Source organism: Lonchura striata, chromosome 13 (genome assembly GCF_046129695.1).
Source record: "Lonchura striata isolate bLonStr1 chromosome 13, bLonStr1.mat, whole genome shotgun sequence".
Taxonomy (NCBI): Eukaryota; Metazoa; Chordata; class Aves; order Passeriformes; family Estrildidae; genus Lonchura; species Lonchura striata.
In genome coordinates, this window is record NC_134615.1 from 5,031,708 (window position 1) to 5,047,880 (window position 16,173).

At 44.5% G+C, this 16,173-nt stretch overlaps 1 protein-coding gene across 2 annotated transcripts in view; it reads left to right on the forward strand.

The window, feature by feature from the left end:
- The first annotated feature begins 1,289 nt into the window (after nt 1–1,289).
- Nucleotides 1,290–16,173, forward strand: part of PEPD (peptidase D) — a 147,285-nt gene continuing 132,401 nt past the window's right edge. The window contains exons 1-3 of one of the 2 annotated variants that reach the window (XM_021536683.2): nt 1,296–1,356; nt 7,396–7,579; nt 8,796–8,923. In XM_021536683.2, the coding sequence (XP_021392358.1) occupies nt 1,340–1,356; nt 7,396–7,579; nt 8,796–8,923 (329 nt within the window). In that variant the 5' untranslated portion in view covers nt 1,296–1,339. Of the gene's footprint in view, nt 1,357–7,395; nt 7,580–8,795; nt 8,924–16,173 lie in introns of both variants that reach the window. The other variant, XM_021536684.2, reaches the window with a different exon arrangement.

Sequence of the window (16,173 nt, forward strand, 5' to 3'; positions counted from 1 at the left end):
AGGATGTACAGGATTTTCAGGCAGGGAGGGTTACCTGCCCGCCCAGAGCTGCGTTTATCGCTGCACACAGCAGCGGACCCAGTGTTCAGGTCACCGAGCAGAGCTCCGACCTTGCATTCTTATCTGGTGTTTCATGCTCCTGCCGATTGCTTTTGCAACTGCATCGAGCTACTTGACATGTGAACCCTGGACTATGATAGTTTCTTCGGGTATCTTGTAATCTTGAAACAAGAAAAGTAATTTTGAGGCAAGAACAAGTAATTTCGGGCTCTGATGAAATCTGTGTGAATAGGGAAAAACGAGCAGAGTGGAGCGAGCCCAAGGGTTGGCGATGGCTCCAGCACACTATCCCCCAAGGCGCTTCTGTTAAACACCTTCACCACTTCAAAATGCAGGTGGAAAACATCTCTTCCAGGGATTACAGTAGAACTGCACACGAAGTGGATTTCTGAGCAACCATTAATTGAGGAGAGGTCAGCGGTAGGGAAGCAATCCCTGTAAAAGGTTGTATTTACATTATGTTACATTGGCGTGGAGGCCTGGAATTGCTCCTTAGAAGCCAGCACGCGCGGAAAGGGCCGGAGATGGTCCCTCAGGACGGACAGCCCCGGGATCGGGAGGTCCCGGTGCGGTGCCAGCCCGGCTTGTGGCGGGGCGGCGGGGCCGTGAGGGCAGAGCGGGTCCGCCCTGAGGGCAGCGCGGCAGGACTCTGAGGGCAGCGCGGGTCTCCCGTGAGGGCAGGGTCCGCCCTGAGGGCAGCGCGGGTCCACCCTGAGGGTAGCGCGGATGTCCCGTGAGGGCAGCGCGGTGGGGCCGTGAGGGGAAGGCAGCGGGGCTGTGAGGGCAGCGCGGGACTCCCGTGAGGGCAGCGCGGGTCCACCCTGAGGGGAAGGCAGCGGGGCTGTGAGGGCAGCGCGGGTGTCCCGTGAGGGCAGCGCGGGACTCCCGTGAGGGCAGCGCGGCGGGGCCGTGAGGGCAGCGCGGGACTCCCGTGAGGGCAGCGCGGGACTCCCGTGAGGGCAGCGCGGTGGGGCCGTGAGGGGAAGGCAGCGGGGCTGTGAAGGCAGCGCGGTGGGGCCGTGAGGGCAGCGCGGGACTCCCGTGAGGGCAGCGCGGGTGTCCCGTGAGGGCAGCGCGGGACTCCCGTGAGGGCAGCGCGGGTCCACCCTGAGGGGAAGGCAGCGGGGCTGTGAGAGCAGCGCGGGTGTCCCGTGAGGGCAGCGCGGCGGGGCCGTGAGGGCAGCGCGGATGTCCCGTGAGGGCAGCGCGGCGGGGCCGCTCCGCCCTCCCCGCGCTGCGGCGCCGCCGCCACGTGACCGCGCGGCGCCGGCGAGCGAACATGGCTGCGGCGGCGGGGTGAGTGCGCTCCCGCGGCAGCGGGACCCCGGACCGCCCGGCACACCCGAGCCCCGAGCCCCGCTCCCTGCGAGGCCGCGGCGCGGCCGGTGCGGCTCGCGGGCGGTGTCCCCGGCCGGCGGCGGGGCCGGCAGGGCGTAGGCTGGCGCCGGGCTGCGTGCTCCGTTGCCGGGGTTCTCCGAAAGGATTTCGGGTTTTGCGCGGGGCGGGGGGACAGCTGTGAAGGGTCCGACGGGCGGGTTGGCTCGCAGTGCCTCGTCCCCAGCCGTGCGTTATCCTTTAAGTTGTCTCAGGATTGGAAGTGATGCTTAAAGGTGGCTGGGATTGCATAGCACAAGGGTTTTCCCGCATTTTGTAGCAAAATTCAGCCATTTCATCCCGCGCTGTAAGAAGGTGCCATTATAACTGTATGGAAAGGAAAGGAGAAGTTTCCAGAGTTGCCGAGCACGGGTCCGGCTGGGGCGCGGCTGTGGCCGGCTTGGGGAGGCCGCTGCCCTGCGGGTCCCTCGGCCCCGCCGTCCCGGGGCTGGCCCCGCCGTCCCGGGGCAGGCCCCGCCGTCCCGGCGCTGGCCATGCTGTCCCGGCGCTGCTCCTGCCGTCCCGGGGCTGGCCCTGCCGTCCCGGCGCTGCTCCTGCCGTCCCGGCGCTGGCCCCGCCGTCCCGGGGCTGGCCCCGCCGTCCCGGCGCTGGCCCCGCCGTCCCAACGCTGGCCCCGCCGTCCCGGCGCTGGCCCCGCCGTCCCGGGGCTGGCCCCGCCGTCCCGGGGCTGGCCCCGCCGTCCCGGGGCTGGCCCCGCCGTCCCGGGGCTGGCCCCGCCGTCCCGGGGCTGGCCATGCCCCGGCAGCTCCTGCCGGCCCGGGGCCACCCGGGGCTGCGCTGGTAGGAGGGACTTCAAACCGTGAACTTTACAAGAACCACCGAGTTGGCCGTGAAGAAAATACCCATTTTATACCGTGAACAGCCGTAGCTGCTTTTACTACGGTTGTATCGCCTGTTTCCTTGTGTTAACGTTCAGGAACGCACATAATCATGGGATATGATTATATGCAGGTGCTTTTATTGGGAGCTCTGGGAATCAGGGGTACAGACCCAAATCTGACTCTGACATGGCTTTCGAGGTGAATGTATTTTATATTTTCTCATTATATAACATACATATTAATTATTAAACTTATATTGTTCTATTATATACATTGACTTTATTCAAGCGCGAGTTTCTCTTGATCTTTCTTAGGCCCCTGACCACAGTTTCTCATGATTATTCTTATGATTAAACAGTAATTATATTTAATTACTAAACAATCATCACATCTAACAACTACATTATTTATCACGTACTAGCTACACAGGTGCAGTTCTAGCAAGTTACAAGGCCTACATGTACCTCGGGTATTTATTTTTTTCAGGGCCTACTAAGCTTTATTTTCCTTTTAACCCTAAATCCCCATGATTTTAAAGCCCTTACTATCATTTTGGCTGCTGTTAGTGTAGGCCACTTGAGCTTCACATATGGGGTGTGGAAACAGCATTGGGAGTTGTTTACGCTTCAGGCTGGTGTTGATGGATCTGTTGCTCAAAACAAACAAATAAATAAGGCCCAGTCAACAAACAAATGATAATTTACTGAGAAGTAGTTTCAGTGGTTTCTCATCTTCATTGAAATCTGGATCTTCTCTGTGGGATCTCAGTAGAACAGAAATGGCAGTCCTTTAATTTTCTGCCAAAAAAACCCCAGAAGTACAAAAGGTTAACTGAAAAATGGTAGGAAAACCATAAATAAAATAGGAGTTTTGGTTACCAGTGTGTTCTGGTGGTTGCTTTACAACAAATCCAAAATGTTAGATGAATCATATAGTACCAGAATGTGCGCTGTTTAAAATAGAAAACTTCTGAAATAATCATTGAAAATCAGGAGCTCCAGGCAAAAGAAGAATATCCTTTAAAGAAACAGATGTAGTTTAATGTTCCTAGCTATATTTCACTTGCAGTATAATAAAATAAAAGAGCTCGTCTGTGAGCTTGGGCCTAAGTGATCATAAAAATTGCATGTGACAGCCAGCAGGAAACTGTCGACTACTGTGGGAGGCCTTTACCACACTGTGCAGTGGTTGAATGCTGGTACCAGACTGGAGAAAACAAGGGAGCTGAGCTCCTCTTACCCTGTTTTGTTCTTGCAAGTATCCACTTTTGTCAGCAGCTAGGGTTTGTTTGCAGAAGCTTGCATAGTTTCTGCAGAGGCGTGCACCACAAAGCAGTGCTTGTATCAAATGTGCTTCTGTATCAAATGTGTAACTTCACATGAGAGTTTTGGGTTGAGTTTGGGGATAGACATGCTGGAGTCCTTGTGCTAACAGAAGAAGCTGACATTGAAGGGCCAGCAAATGTGTTGTATTAATTCCGTTCTGATAATGAATTCAGTGTCTTGTAAAAAGACAAGCTGAGAAAATTTGGGCTGTTCTGGAAAGCAGAAGGCTGTATGGTGACTCACAGCACCTCCCTGTATCTGAAGGGGCTACAGGGAAGCTGGAGAGGGACTGTTCATCAGCAGCTGCAGTGATAGGGCAAGGAGTAATGGGTAGGAATGAAAAGAGAGGAAGTTTAGGCTGGATATTAGGAAGAAATTCTTAACTGTAAGAGTGGTAAGATACTAGAACAGGTTGCCCAAGGAGGCTGTGGATGCCCCAACACTGGCAGTGTTCAAAGCCAGGCTATTCAAAGCCTTGAGCAGCCTGGTCTAGTGGGAGGTGTCCTTGCCCACGACAGGGATGTGGGACAAGATGATCTTTGAGGTCTGTTCCAACCCAACCCATTCCATGATGCTGTGATTTTCGTGTCTTGTGGGATATAACTGAGTGGTTAGAGATCATGGACCAAAATGAAAAGCTTGTAGCTTCTTCCCTAATGAGAATTTTTGGCAGTTTTTTTCCAAGGCAAAGACCATAGTTTTACATTGCTTACACTGTAATTGCATGTGTATTTGTAGGGTTAATACACATGTGAGGCACTTACGTATGTGTACCCACTCAATGTGCTACAATTCATTGAACAGCCAGTCCTATGTGTGACATTTTTTTCTTGTGATCTTGAGTATTATGAGAGTTCTGTTTCCTGATTTTTATTTGCCATGGAAAGCGGGGTGTATGGCCATACACCTTTTTGCAAGACTTAAATGCCCGTGTGAGTATTGTGTCTGAAGAGAGCTCTCTGTGCTAGCTGTGGAAAGCTCGTGCATGGCCCATGTGTGCCAAGTGAGTGGATCTCTGCAGGCAAAGCAGCACCTGCTGTTCTGCCATGTTGTCAGTCCATCCAGAGGGTGACATCAGTTTGGCATCTGGGTGCTTGCAGGGGAAAAAACAGAACAAGGGCTGTGGAGGAAGCAAATTCCTCCTCTAAGGTGAATATTCTCTCTAAAACCTAACTGGTTTTCTATGCAGAATTCCAGTTATGAAAGTCAGTGTATTTCTGGGTAAGCTCACTCCATCTGAGGCATGAATTAACATGAGTGCTCAGCAAGAGCCTGAGAACAGAGCAGGATTTGCAGCAGCACTCAGCCCAGCCCTCGGGTCCTGCAGCCCTTGCTGCAGGGTCCAGCATGCTCAGCTCTTGTGGTTTGTACAGAAGCCTTAAAACAGATACCAAGGCCATGGCCCTGAAGAAACTGCTTGTCTAAAGCAGCTGCAGAGGCCATGCTCTGCTGTGGGTTCATATTGTGGCATCATATTCAGACAGGGAAAGTAGGATCTGTTATGTCCAAGGATGAACACGCTGTCACGTAAAGAAAACATGCACAAGAACTATAATTTTGCACTAGAATGCAGTTTAGCTTCAGCATTAAGATCCCCGTAAAAGGCACACTTTAGTGGCTTATTAAAACTACTGCTATGAATTGCTGTCTGATGTCATTATTTCTCTTTAAGGGTGTTTGGATTGTCAAAGGTTTTAAGTGTAATAAAAGCATTAATATTAGACTTAAGAGAGATGAAAATGTGTCTTTGTAGCAGCTTCCTATGAACTCCAGGATGTAGGAATAGGCCTGGAGGAGAGAGGTCAGAGTTCTCTCTTTTTTCTTTTTTTTTTTTAAATCATAGCAAAAGATCCCCAAACTTGTGAAGTGAGTAAAATTGCAATGAAGGTGACTTTTTTCCTTCCTTTGAAGCAAAAACATAAGACAGGCTGTGCTACAACCTCTGCCTGTTAGTTTTTTGGGGCTTTTTTTTTAATCAGCAGGGTATCTGATGATGTTCTCTCCTCCCTTTTGCAAATGCCCCATAAGGTGAGCATATGATTTCCAGGTGTTGCATGTACTTACTCCAAGAGATGATCATGCTTGGAGAACAGCCTTTTCAGCCTCTTGTGCATTGCTGAATTACTGAGCTGCAGCTTTGTACCTGGAGAGCCTTGCCTATTTTTGAGGTTCACTATCTGACTTAAAACTTTCAGTAGCTTTTGCTAGGATTTTATGAACTTGCTTCCTTCTTCTTACAGGCATGGTTACCCCAAAACAAAAGCTTATGCACAGCTTCCAGGCTGTGCTGCTGTGCTGCAGCCCTTGTGATGATTACCTTGCCTTGGTGAGGGGTTGTCAGGTGTGTGTTAGAAGGAATAAAAATAAACACATTTGGGTTTTGTGCACCATCAGCTGAACTTGTAAGCAGATAGTTTGAAAATTGGATTAGGAGGAGCAGTCTTTTACCTTCTAAAATTACTTATGCTGTTATATCAAGTGATTATAAGCAAGTAAAATAAAGTATTTTATTAGGTCTTTTATGCTGTGGCTGCAGTGGGAAATTACAGGGTTTACATTTCTGAGGTTGATAGAGTGTTTTAGGAGGTTATGCAGCTATAAATCAAAGGTTACCTTTCATATTGCCTATGAAAGCTATATAATAATTAAGATGTGGAGCTTTGCTCCTCTGAGGTTAAGTACTTTGGTGGTTGGTTCATTTTTTGTCATCTTAACATAGTAACAAGGTAACTGCACCTTTCTGGCATTTGTAAAGCATGGCTGATAGAAAGTGACCATCCTGTCAGTCTTGGAGAAGCTGAGGTGGAGGGACAAATTGGACTCAAATAATAGGATTTTATGGATAAATTTTATTGATAATATCTAATACTGAAGCTCCAAAGCATAACTTTGCTCTATTAAGCATTAAAAAACACCTCCAAAGCAAACTGCTTTTAGATTCTTCTCATATCTGGTTAAAGGCCTCCCTCTGCTCCATATCCTAGAAAAGCTATAGTGTTTCTAGTGGTAAATTTCCAAAAGGTGCACTTACAGACCTGAAATAAACGTGTAGGAATCAGCCGCGTATTCTTGAGGTACTTACAACATCTAAAATTAGTAACAGCGAGCTCTCTGCTTTTGAACTGTATCCTCGTAGTTGCAGCTCTGTTGAGTACAATCTTTCAGAAGCTTTCTGGGCTGTCTCAGCACATTTGTGTGGCCTTAGGGACAAGTGGTGGTACCCAATACATGCTGCTGTGGCCACGTGTTTGAGTTCAGTCACCAGCTGAGGCTGCTTGTGTGTGTTCAAGAATAAACATACATACATAGAAAAGAGATTTGCACATCCTGTGTGAGTGTGGGCAGTGCTGTTGTCCTGTGTCTGCTGTCCATCATCTTTTCTCTGCACTCCCTGTTTCCCACAAGGTCTTGCTGAAATTTGCTAGACTTACTATAAACATCAACTTCTGTTTTCAGCACCTCAGAACTAATTTTCTTCCCTCCTGCTTTGCCTCTCCTCAGCTGACACGGGCTGCAGTCACTGTGTTGCATTACCCAAAGGGATGTGATGAGGGACGTGCTGTGGGCTGGAGCTGCAGCCAGCCTTGGCTGCTGTTTCCACCTTTTTCCTGTGGTACTTGTGTGAGCAATGCTTGATGGTTGCTTGAGAGCAACGTGTGTGTACAACATCTCTTCCCCAGGAGTGATGATCCTCTTGTTAGTAGAGTTGAATTAAACTAATGAGTACTGTGCATCTAAATTGTGCTAGCCACTATCTTTGCCATTAATTGTCAATTGAAAAAAATCTCTTTTAGACCCTTCTTTTGGCTGGGGAATGAGACTTTGAAAGTGCCTGTAGCGCTCTTTGCCTTGAACAGAAGACGACTGTGTGAACGGCTGAGACAGAATAAGGATGTCCAGAAGAATTCAATTGTTCTGCTGCAGGGTGGAGAAGAAACCCAGAGATACTGTACTGATACTGGTATTGTGTTTCGCCAGGTAAGAGCTGAATCAAAACTTCAAATCAAGAAACTCCCTTCAACTGCATTAATTTTTAAATAATTTTAAATTATTTTCTCTGTCTCTCAGATTTGCATTATCTTGCTTCACAAATAAATTGGCTTCTTTATAACATTGGTTCTTCAGCTTTGAGTTGCTCTCAATTTCAGTGCTTTAGTGCAGGCTCATTATCTGTTTTAAAGTGCCTAAACCTCTTCAAGGCTTTACAGTGTTTGAATCTAATCTTGTAGACAGCAGTAGAATATTTCTTCATTTTTTCAGTCTTGTCTGTGACCCAAAAAACAACCTTCTTTGTGTAATAAAACATGTTACAGCAGACCTAAGATGAATTAATTAATAGAAAAATATATTTCATGGTTTTATAAAACAGCAGCCTATAGCTTGGAATTTACAACATTTATCTTCTTAAATTAGACTCTTCCTTAAATACTCATGTATTCTTCTGTCACAAATAGGCTGTAACACTTTCTGGGGATGTTGGTGTAAAAGAACTCAAATTATGCATATCCCATACCCTGCATGGTTTCTGCAGCACTTTGTTTTGTGAATTTAATTGAGTTGTTGTATGTTATGAAGAAACAAATGCAGTAAATTCTAATTTAGATAGCACATGTCCTAATGTAGTTATTAGTCTAGTTTTAGAGGAGATGCACCTTTCAGGGTACTAGATCACATGTCTGTCCTTATCAAAATTAAATCCTGTATTGTTAGGTGTTTTGTTGTTTGCTTGCTTGTTCTAAAAATAACTTTTGGCTAAGGGCTGTTCCTAGTTCAGGTTCCTCTTCTCTGGGAAAGGTTGGGGTTTCACTTCAGCATTCTACAACCCAATGAAGCTGCACTCTGCTTTTGTTTTGTGTCTTGTGAGGTGATTGTTTCTCCCTGATAATACATTCCCTAATTCTAGATTGGAAGAATGTATTTTAATGTGTAGTGTCTGTTTATTATGCTGAGTGAATCTCTTTATGGTGGTTTATTAATCTCTGATCCTTTCCAGTTGCCAGCAAAGGGATTTGCATTATTCTAGCCTAAAACTAACCAGTCTGAAAAGGTTTAGACCTAAACTACTTCTCCCACTCCAAAAGCAAGAGACCTCTTCTAGATATGTGGAAATAGGAATTAATATGTACTATAGTGTATTTTTAGAGCTGGTAGAAGTGAGGTCTTGCTTCTAAGAATGTATTTTGTTTTAACCTAGGAATCTTACTTTCACTGGACTTTTGGAGTAACTGAAGCTGGCTGCTTTGGAGCAGTAGATGTTGATACTGGAAGATCTATACTTTTTGTTCCACAACTCCCTGAAAGCTATGCTGTTTGGATGGGAAAGTAAGACCTATCTGTTAACTGCATTCTGGTGTATCCAAGTACTTTATATAATGTAACTGCCTGTAGAGCTCCACTCTTGTGTCATTTAATCAGATTCCACCAAATCACACCCTGGGAATGATATTTGCAAACAGAGATACAAAACATGAGTTGATATTGGTCATGTGATATGAAATGATCCACCACCATCTGGAACACAGTACCCTTAGAACTGGAACCCCTGAATCTCAAGGTGTTTCTGAGAGGAAGGTGAGCCATAAGGAAAAGTCAGTATCCTGTGTTAAGCCCAAGCAAGTTAAACAATAAAGCAGGCTTTTTCAAGCTGCTTTGCCAGTTTGCAGCAGCCTTAGCTAATGAAGCTTTCTGAATGGCATAAGGTAGTTTAGCCTCTGATAGGCTTTTTTAAAACGAGCTCACAGACAGGAAAATGTGAATTTAATGCTATTCTATGAGTGTGCCATAAACATCTCTCCATCCACCTTGGTAGTAAATACTGCACAATGCCATAGTAGTGGAGGAATTGATTTATTTATGTGTTCATTTATTTTCTCAGCCTTAATTGTATTTATACCTTCTACCAATTTTTGTAAATTTTTGTATCATCTACATTGTCTCAGAACATTGGATTGCTTCTAATTTAATCTTTTGACAAGCTGCTTCACTTCTAATTGAAGCTATCACTTATATTTTAATGCTATTTTTGGGAAAAGGAAAACAGTTGTAACTGATCCCATGTGCTGAACTGTGTCAGACCATATGGCAGGGCATGGCTGCTGTCTTCTCAGAGAGTTTATATGATCTTCACTGTCTTAGACCTGTCTGGGGACTGAAATTGTGATGGCATAAAAATCTGCCTACTTCTGTCTGAAATATTTTAGCTGTGAGCCACACCTGTCTGGGAGGGCAGGTTCTGTAATCCCCCCATGTGTACTCTCTGAAGTCTGTTCCCTCTTACAGACAAAGTTTTTTCCTATCCTTAGTTTCTCTTCTTCTAGGTCAAAACAGCTGTTTCATACCCACAGTAATTGTGCCTAATCTAAGAAAGCTTAAAAATATTATTGAAATACCAGCATCTCATTTTGCACTCTCAAACAAAATATCGTGGTGCTTATAACTAGTGGCTTTTTGATTTGTTTGTGCAGCACTTGTTATCTGTCCATTTACAGAATTAATTAAGTCTAGTTAAAAGTGTTTTATTGTCATTGTTTGTGTCTTCTTGCAGAGTAAAATAAATGGTCTTTGTTGTTTTCTAAATTCTTCTCCTTACCCTTCCTGAATCCCTCTGTTTGAATCTTGTTTTCTCTTCTGTCAGCCATGGTCATGTACTTTTTCTGCTTGTCAGAAGGAGGATGGGTGAATAACTCATTTGTGAGTCAGTAGCGGTTCTGCTTCATAAGTTGGTTGGCAGTGGGTACTGCTCACAGCTGGGGATTGTGTTCCTTCCCAGAAGGTTCAATTTTAACTCAAAATTAGCACTGAAAGAAAAACACAAGTAAACATGCCTTCCATCCACTGCAGTTTATTACTGGAGTTTGCCTTGGAAGTGCTTATTTCTGGGCCTGTGGAAGGCACTATCTGCCCACTGGAGAAACAGTCACTTAACATCAGTGAAGCACAAATCACTGTAATGCTTTGTGTGATATTTGAGGGGTTGGTATCATATAGAGCTCTGCAGCTGGTCTGCTAGTTCGTAGCACAGGGTGGAGTTGCTTTGCCTGGTGTTTATACTGCTTTCTATTTAAGACAGATGTGAATTTGGGCAGAAATACATAGATTCTCTTAAAATTAATGCAAAAGTCTCTTAACTACAATTTTACCACTGCTGTATTACTAAATGTATAATTTGATGTAGTGTTGTGCCTTCACTGAAGAACACATATTTGAGTTGCTTTTGAAGCATAGTGTGGCTAATTTGTCATTCAGAAGGGTTAATCTTTTTGCCTTGAATCAATACAAAAATGGGGCTTCTTGGCTCCATTCAGACTGCAGTCTCAGTGTGGCCAAAGCCAGTGCAGTACCTGAGAGGGTTTGCTTGGAGATCAGCACACTGTACATTTACAAACGAGACATGAACACTGTGATTCTTCCAGCCCCACCAGTGCACTGGTTTTGATGAGTGGTGCTGCATGCTGAGGTGGTGCCTGGGAACTCTGCAGAGCAGATGGGCGTGGAGGGGGATGCCCCACTCTGGGCTGGGGGCACCCACAAGGCAGCACTGTCAGTAAGGGTGTTGAGGGTGACTGCTGCTTTGGAGGTGTTACAGATCTGGTAGGACATCATGCTGAATGTGTGTGCTCTGCAGATGTGTAAAAATAGTTGTAAGGCTACCTTCCAGAAGTCCTTCAAGCCAAAATAACCTCTGCAGTTTTAAAAGGAAGGATAGATTTAGTTTAGGTCACAGACTATGGACCTTTTCTAAAAAAAACCAAAGTCTTTTAAGGTGGCAATCGCAGAATTGTTATGAAGGTAATTGCGGAGCTGGTGGTCCTATGTTCATGGAAGTGATCACAACAGCACTGCTCTGTTTTTAAATTATGGCTGTGGGCATTTCTCCAGATGTTAGGCCAGCCAGTTTCTTAGCTGTTGGCTGGAAAAACCTTTTCAAGTAAGAGAACCACTTTGCCTGTTTCTTGACCTGTACCTCTGCCCTTGTCCCTCTGTCATTTGTAAGGTGGAAACACAGACTCTGAGAATAACTGAGCTTAGCGGGTGGCTTTTCTGCTTCTGAATAGTTTTCTGTTTTTAAATTTAGAAGGAAGAGTTTTAGAAATTATTCTGGTAATATAGGATAGTAAAGGCTTCAGAAGTGTAAATGTTTTGTAAATGTCCCTCTTTCTTGGCACAGTCTTACCGAATCAAGTTTCTGGTGCAACAAAGCTGTTAGCCATAATTTCTGTTCCTAGAAAGCATTGAGTTGGTACGACTGCATGCCTTCACAAAGACTTCAGTTTTGCTAATTAATGCTGCACCTGCCATTTACCTCCTTAATTATAAATGACAGAACTAGTCAGTGTGCTGATTAAAGATATTTTATAAAGTAAAACATACTGTACAGCAGCTGCTTTATGTGGAGAGCATGCCAGAATGACTTAATAGCCTTGCCACATAGAGTGTTTTTAATATGAGACAAAAAGTATTTAACCCTTTCATGCTCTAACTTTAGAAACATATTAAACGTATTACTGGTTCAGAAAAATAAAATGGTGCTGTAGTGCTCAATTAATGATGCAATTTCCTGTGTTTTCTCTGAAGCTCTGCTGTATGACTGGTAAGCATTGCAGCTTTAATCTGACTTTAGTTGCACTCACTTAATTGCACTTACTCTAAATTCACTCACTATAAGTAATGTTTTTCTGTTAATAAGATTGAAAGCTATCTGTGTGTTCAAAGTTGAGCCTTGGATTAGTGCTTGGAGCTGTAATAAAGCACAGTGAAAAGCTTTGCAAATGTTAGTTATTTCTCAGTGACCTAATAAGGAAGCTCTTTAAAACATTGTCGTAAATTTCAAGTAGATTATAACCAAAATCAACCTTTGGTTTTGGTGATTACACTTGACTGACATCAGCAAAACTAAGTAGTTTTACTGCCATTTGAAAAAACTACAGAAGTATATTGTTGGGGGTTTTCTGTTTGCTTGCTTTTTTCCCCCTTAACACTTTTGAAAGGATCAGATACAAGAAAAGAAGGGATATCACTTTTGAAAGGATCAGATCAGTACAAGAAAGCCTCTCAATCTGTGTGGGCTTTTACCTGTTTTTTCTTACAGTCTTTTTAGGACCATGAAAATTAGAAGCTAAGAAATTGGTTTCTTGATCTCTTCTTCTAAATGGAGATTGGTGAGATTTTGTGGCATTTGTATTTTGAATAATTGTTAGTATTAAATTGTGTACAGCATGGTATGTTTGACTGTATGGTGGTGATGGATTCTGGTGCATGAATTACTCTTGTTTTGGCAAGCAGAGGGCAAGGTGTGTAGAAGGGAAGCTGACAGTGGGGACAGCTCCTTGGGAAGGGAGTGAAGTGTGCGTGTAGGTTATAGGGAATGAACTCCAGATTCCCTCAATTACACCTTTAATGTACATTTTGCAGGAATGAAGGACATCTTCTACAGGAGTTTTATTAATGTGCAGCATACAGGTCCTCTTCTCATAGCTTGCTCCAGAGCTGTGTGTTTTTTTGTTTTACCCTCAGAACTGATCTGCTATCTACTACTATTTTTTATTGTAATGTTTTTCTAATATGCTCTCTTTATGCTTCTCTTTTTCTGTGTCTCTCAATTTGATCTTTTACTGCAGTTTTCACTTCCCAGTACCCACTGAATCTTTATTTTGCTGTTTTAAAAACACCCCAGGTTAAATCACTTTAGGTCATCTTATTACTGTTTTGTACCAATTGGCATTGCAACTTATCTGCGAAATTTATTACCATCTGGAAATGTTCTCTGTGGATCTCAAACATACTCAGTTCTGCTTCTGTTTCTGAGTAGTGTCAGAACTAATTTCAATCTTTGCAGTATCTCACTAATCAAGACTTGCAGTCCATTTCTGTTTATTGCTTTAACTTCTGGGAACATTGGTCTAAATTGACACAGCACTTTTCAGTGTGGCAGTTGGAGGGTTTCCCAGCCCAGGGAATGCTCATCTTTTTATCTATTTATTTGTTTTTATTTTCTGCTTTAGGCTTTTCTGTTTTCTTATGATGACTAGTCATTGAGTTTCAGGTTACATTGTAGTGTTTCTGTCCAAGCCAATTTGAGTTAATTTTGGAGAGTAGCAGTCTTGAGAGAGTTTTTTGTCAAATATTTTATTATTATTCATGTAGTACATCTGTTGCTTTGCCCTTCATCTGATCCTTTCAAAACTGCACGATAAAGCTGGTTGCTTTTGATTGACAAGACTTACTTCTGCAATCTCCCAGGGTGCTTATTTTCCATGATTCCATTCTCTCCCTGGTACAGTGATTTCCATTCCTTGTCCTCCCTTCATTTATTATTGTATTTAATAGAATCATAGAATGGCCTGGGTTGGAAGAGACTTTAAAGATCATCAAGTTCCAGCCTCCCACCATGGGCAGGGACACCTTCCACTATCCCAGGTTGCTCCAAGCCCCGTCCAACCTGGCCTTGAGCACTTGCAGGGGTGAGACAGCCACAGCTTCTCTGGGCATCCTGTGCCAGGAACTCAGCACCTTCACATGAAAAATTTATTTCTAATATATGATCTAAACCTGCTCTGTTTTAGTTTGAAGCTATTCCCCCTTGTCCTGTCACTCCAGGCTCTTAAAAATAGACTTTCTTCCTGTTTCTTTTTGGCTCCTTCAGGCACTGGAGGACTGCAGTGAGGTCACCCTGAAACTTCTCTTTTCCAGGCTGAAAAATCCCAGTTTTCCCATCCCTCTGCTCCTCCTGGAGCCTCCTCTGGGCTCTCTGCAGCAGCTCCAGGTCCCTCCTGTGCTGGCCAGGCTGGGGCAGCTCTGCAGGGGGGTCTCCCCCAGGGCAGAGGGGCAGGATCCCCTCCCAGGTGCCCCCTGGCCCAGCCCAGGGCAGGTTTGGGTGCAGCTCTCGGGGCCGGGCAGCTGCCCCACGGCTCCCCCAGGGCTCTCCCAGGGCTGCTCTTGACCTGTTCATTCCCAGCCTGGATTGATCCTAAGGGCTGCCCCAACACAGATGCAGCTGTAGCACTTGGTCTTGTTAAACCTCATGAGATGACCATGTGCCAGCTGCCCAACTTCTTTGTGGACAAAAATTGCATTTTCAGAATTATTCATGTCTGGATTGCTCTTGCCACTTCACTGACAATTGTTTTCTCTAAAAGCACTGCTCAAAAACTCAGACTTCTCAAATGTTCAATTGTCCTAGTGTTCTCATTGTCCACAACCTTGCTTGGTCTGGGATGAATGTGCATTATTTTTACGACTTTTATTTCAGTACTTATTTTTATAAATCTTTGATTTCTCTTGGCTTTCTTAAACAGCTTAAGTTTCTTGTTGAGAAGACTTGAAACCATAAGAGCAGTTTGTATCTGTCCATTGATCAGCCATCTCTACCAGCATGCACCTTTAAGTGCATTCTCCAGTTGGTGATTTTGTAAGCATTAAAGTGTTTCTTTTTCTTCTCCTCTTTTTGATTCAGGCCTTTTGAGAAAAAAAACAGCACTAAACAAATCTGTTGGATGATGCTGCACCAGAGTTTTTTAATATCCGGATGTGGCTTCAAACCACAGATTGAGATAGCACGTCTCATTTCAGTGGTGTGGCAGGGAATGTTGATAACCCCTACCAGGCATTTCTTATTTTATACTTCATGTAATGTGCTACCAGCAGTACTGAGTTCAGTGATATAAACTCCCGATAACATTTTGAAATATCAGAGAAGCCAAGTTTTTCTTTTTATTATCAGGCGTGCCATATGTATTTTCTACAAGGACTTGGCTGCTGCTGGTAGGAAGGTGAGCTGCAACAAAAAGTGTCCATGGGGGTTTGCCAGCAGTGCTCCAGCAAGGCTCTGCACCTCCACACTGCTTCCTGTTGTGCCACTGCCCAGCTTGAGGGCAGAGTTCTGTTTCTTGTTGCCCTGCATTTGGGAAGGTGCTTCAGTGAAAAAAACCTCAAGTGAAATACCTACACTAGTTCATGTGTTCTTGCCCTTCTGAAATTCCACATTCTTAGCTCTTGATATTAACTGTTTTCCTTAAGATTTTTATTCCCTGTGACCTGTCTGTATGCTCAGGAAGGACTCTCTGAAAGAGTGTGGTATCTCTTGAGAAACAAAAAAAGGAAAAACAAACCCAACTGGTCTGCTAAAATATGCTAGGGAAGTTATAATTAATATTAATGCTTCTTAAAAGTTAAATGTGAGTGTAAAGCAGGCAGAATGTGTTTACTGCTGTGTACCCCTTGCTGGAGCTCTGGCAGTCAGAGCAGGTGGTCACAACTGTCCTGGGGAACACCAGATGCTTCTTTGTCTGGCAGGGGCAATATGATGTCGTGGATACAGCACTGTGTGAAAAGGTAGGTTCTGTCTTTTCTTTGTGCCCATTGAGTTGTTGTGTCAAGTTCATTTAATTTCTTTGTGGTTTGGCTTTCCTTACAAGTTGTGAAATGGGAATGTTACCATCCCTTTCCTTCAAAGCTGTTCAGGTCATCTAATGCTGCTGTAAAAATCACTGCTGCTTTGTCTCGTTCTGTTACTGTTTAATATGGGAGATGTGAGACATGCTACTCACATTCCAGAGCTTGCTATAGTGCTTTTA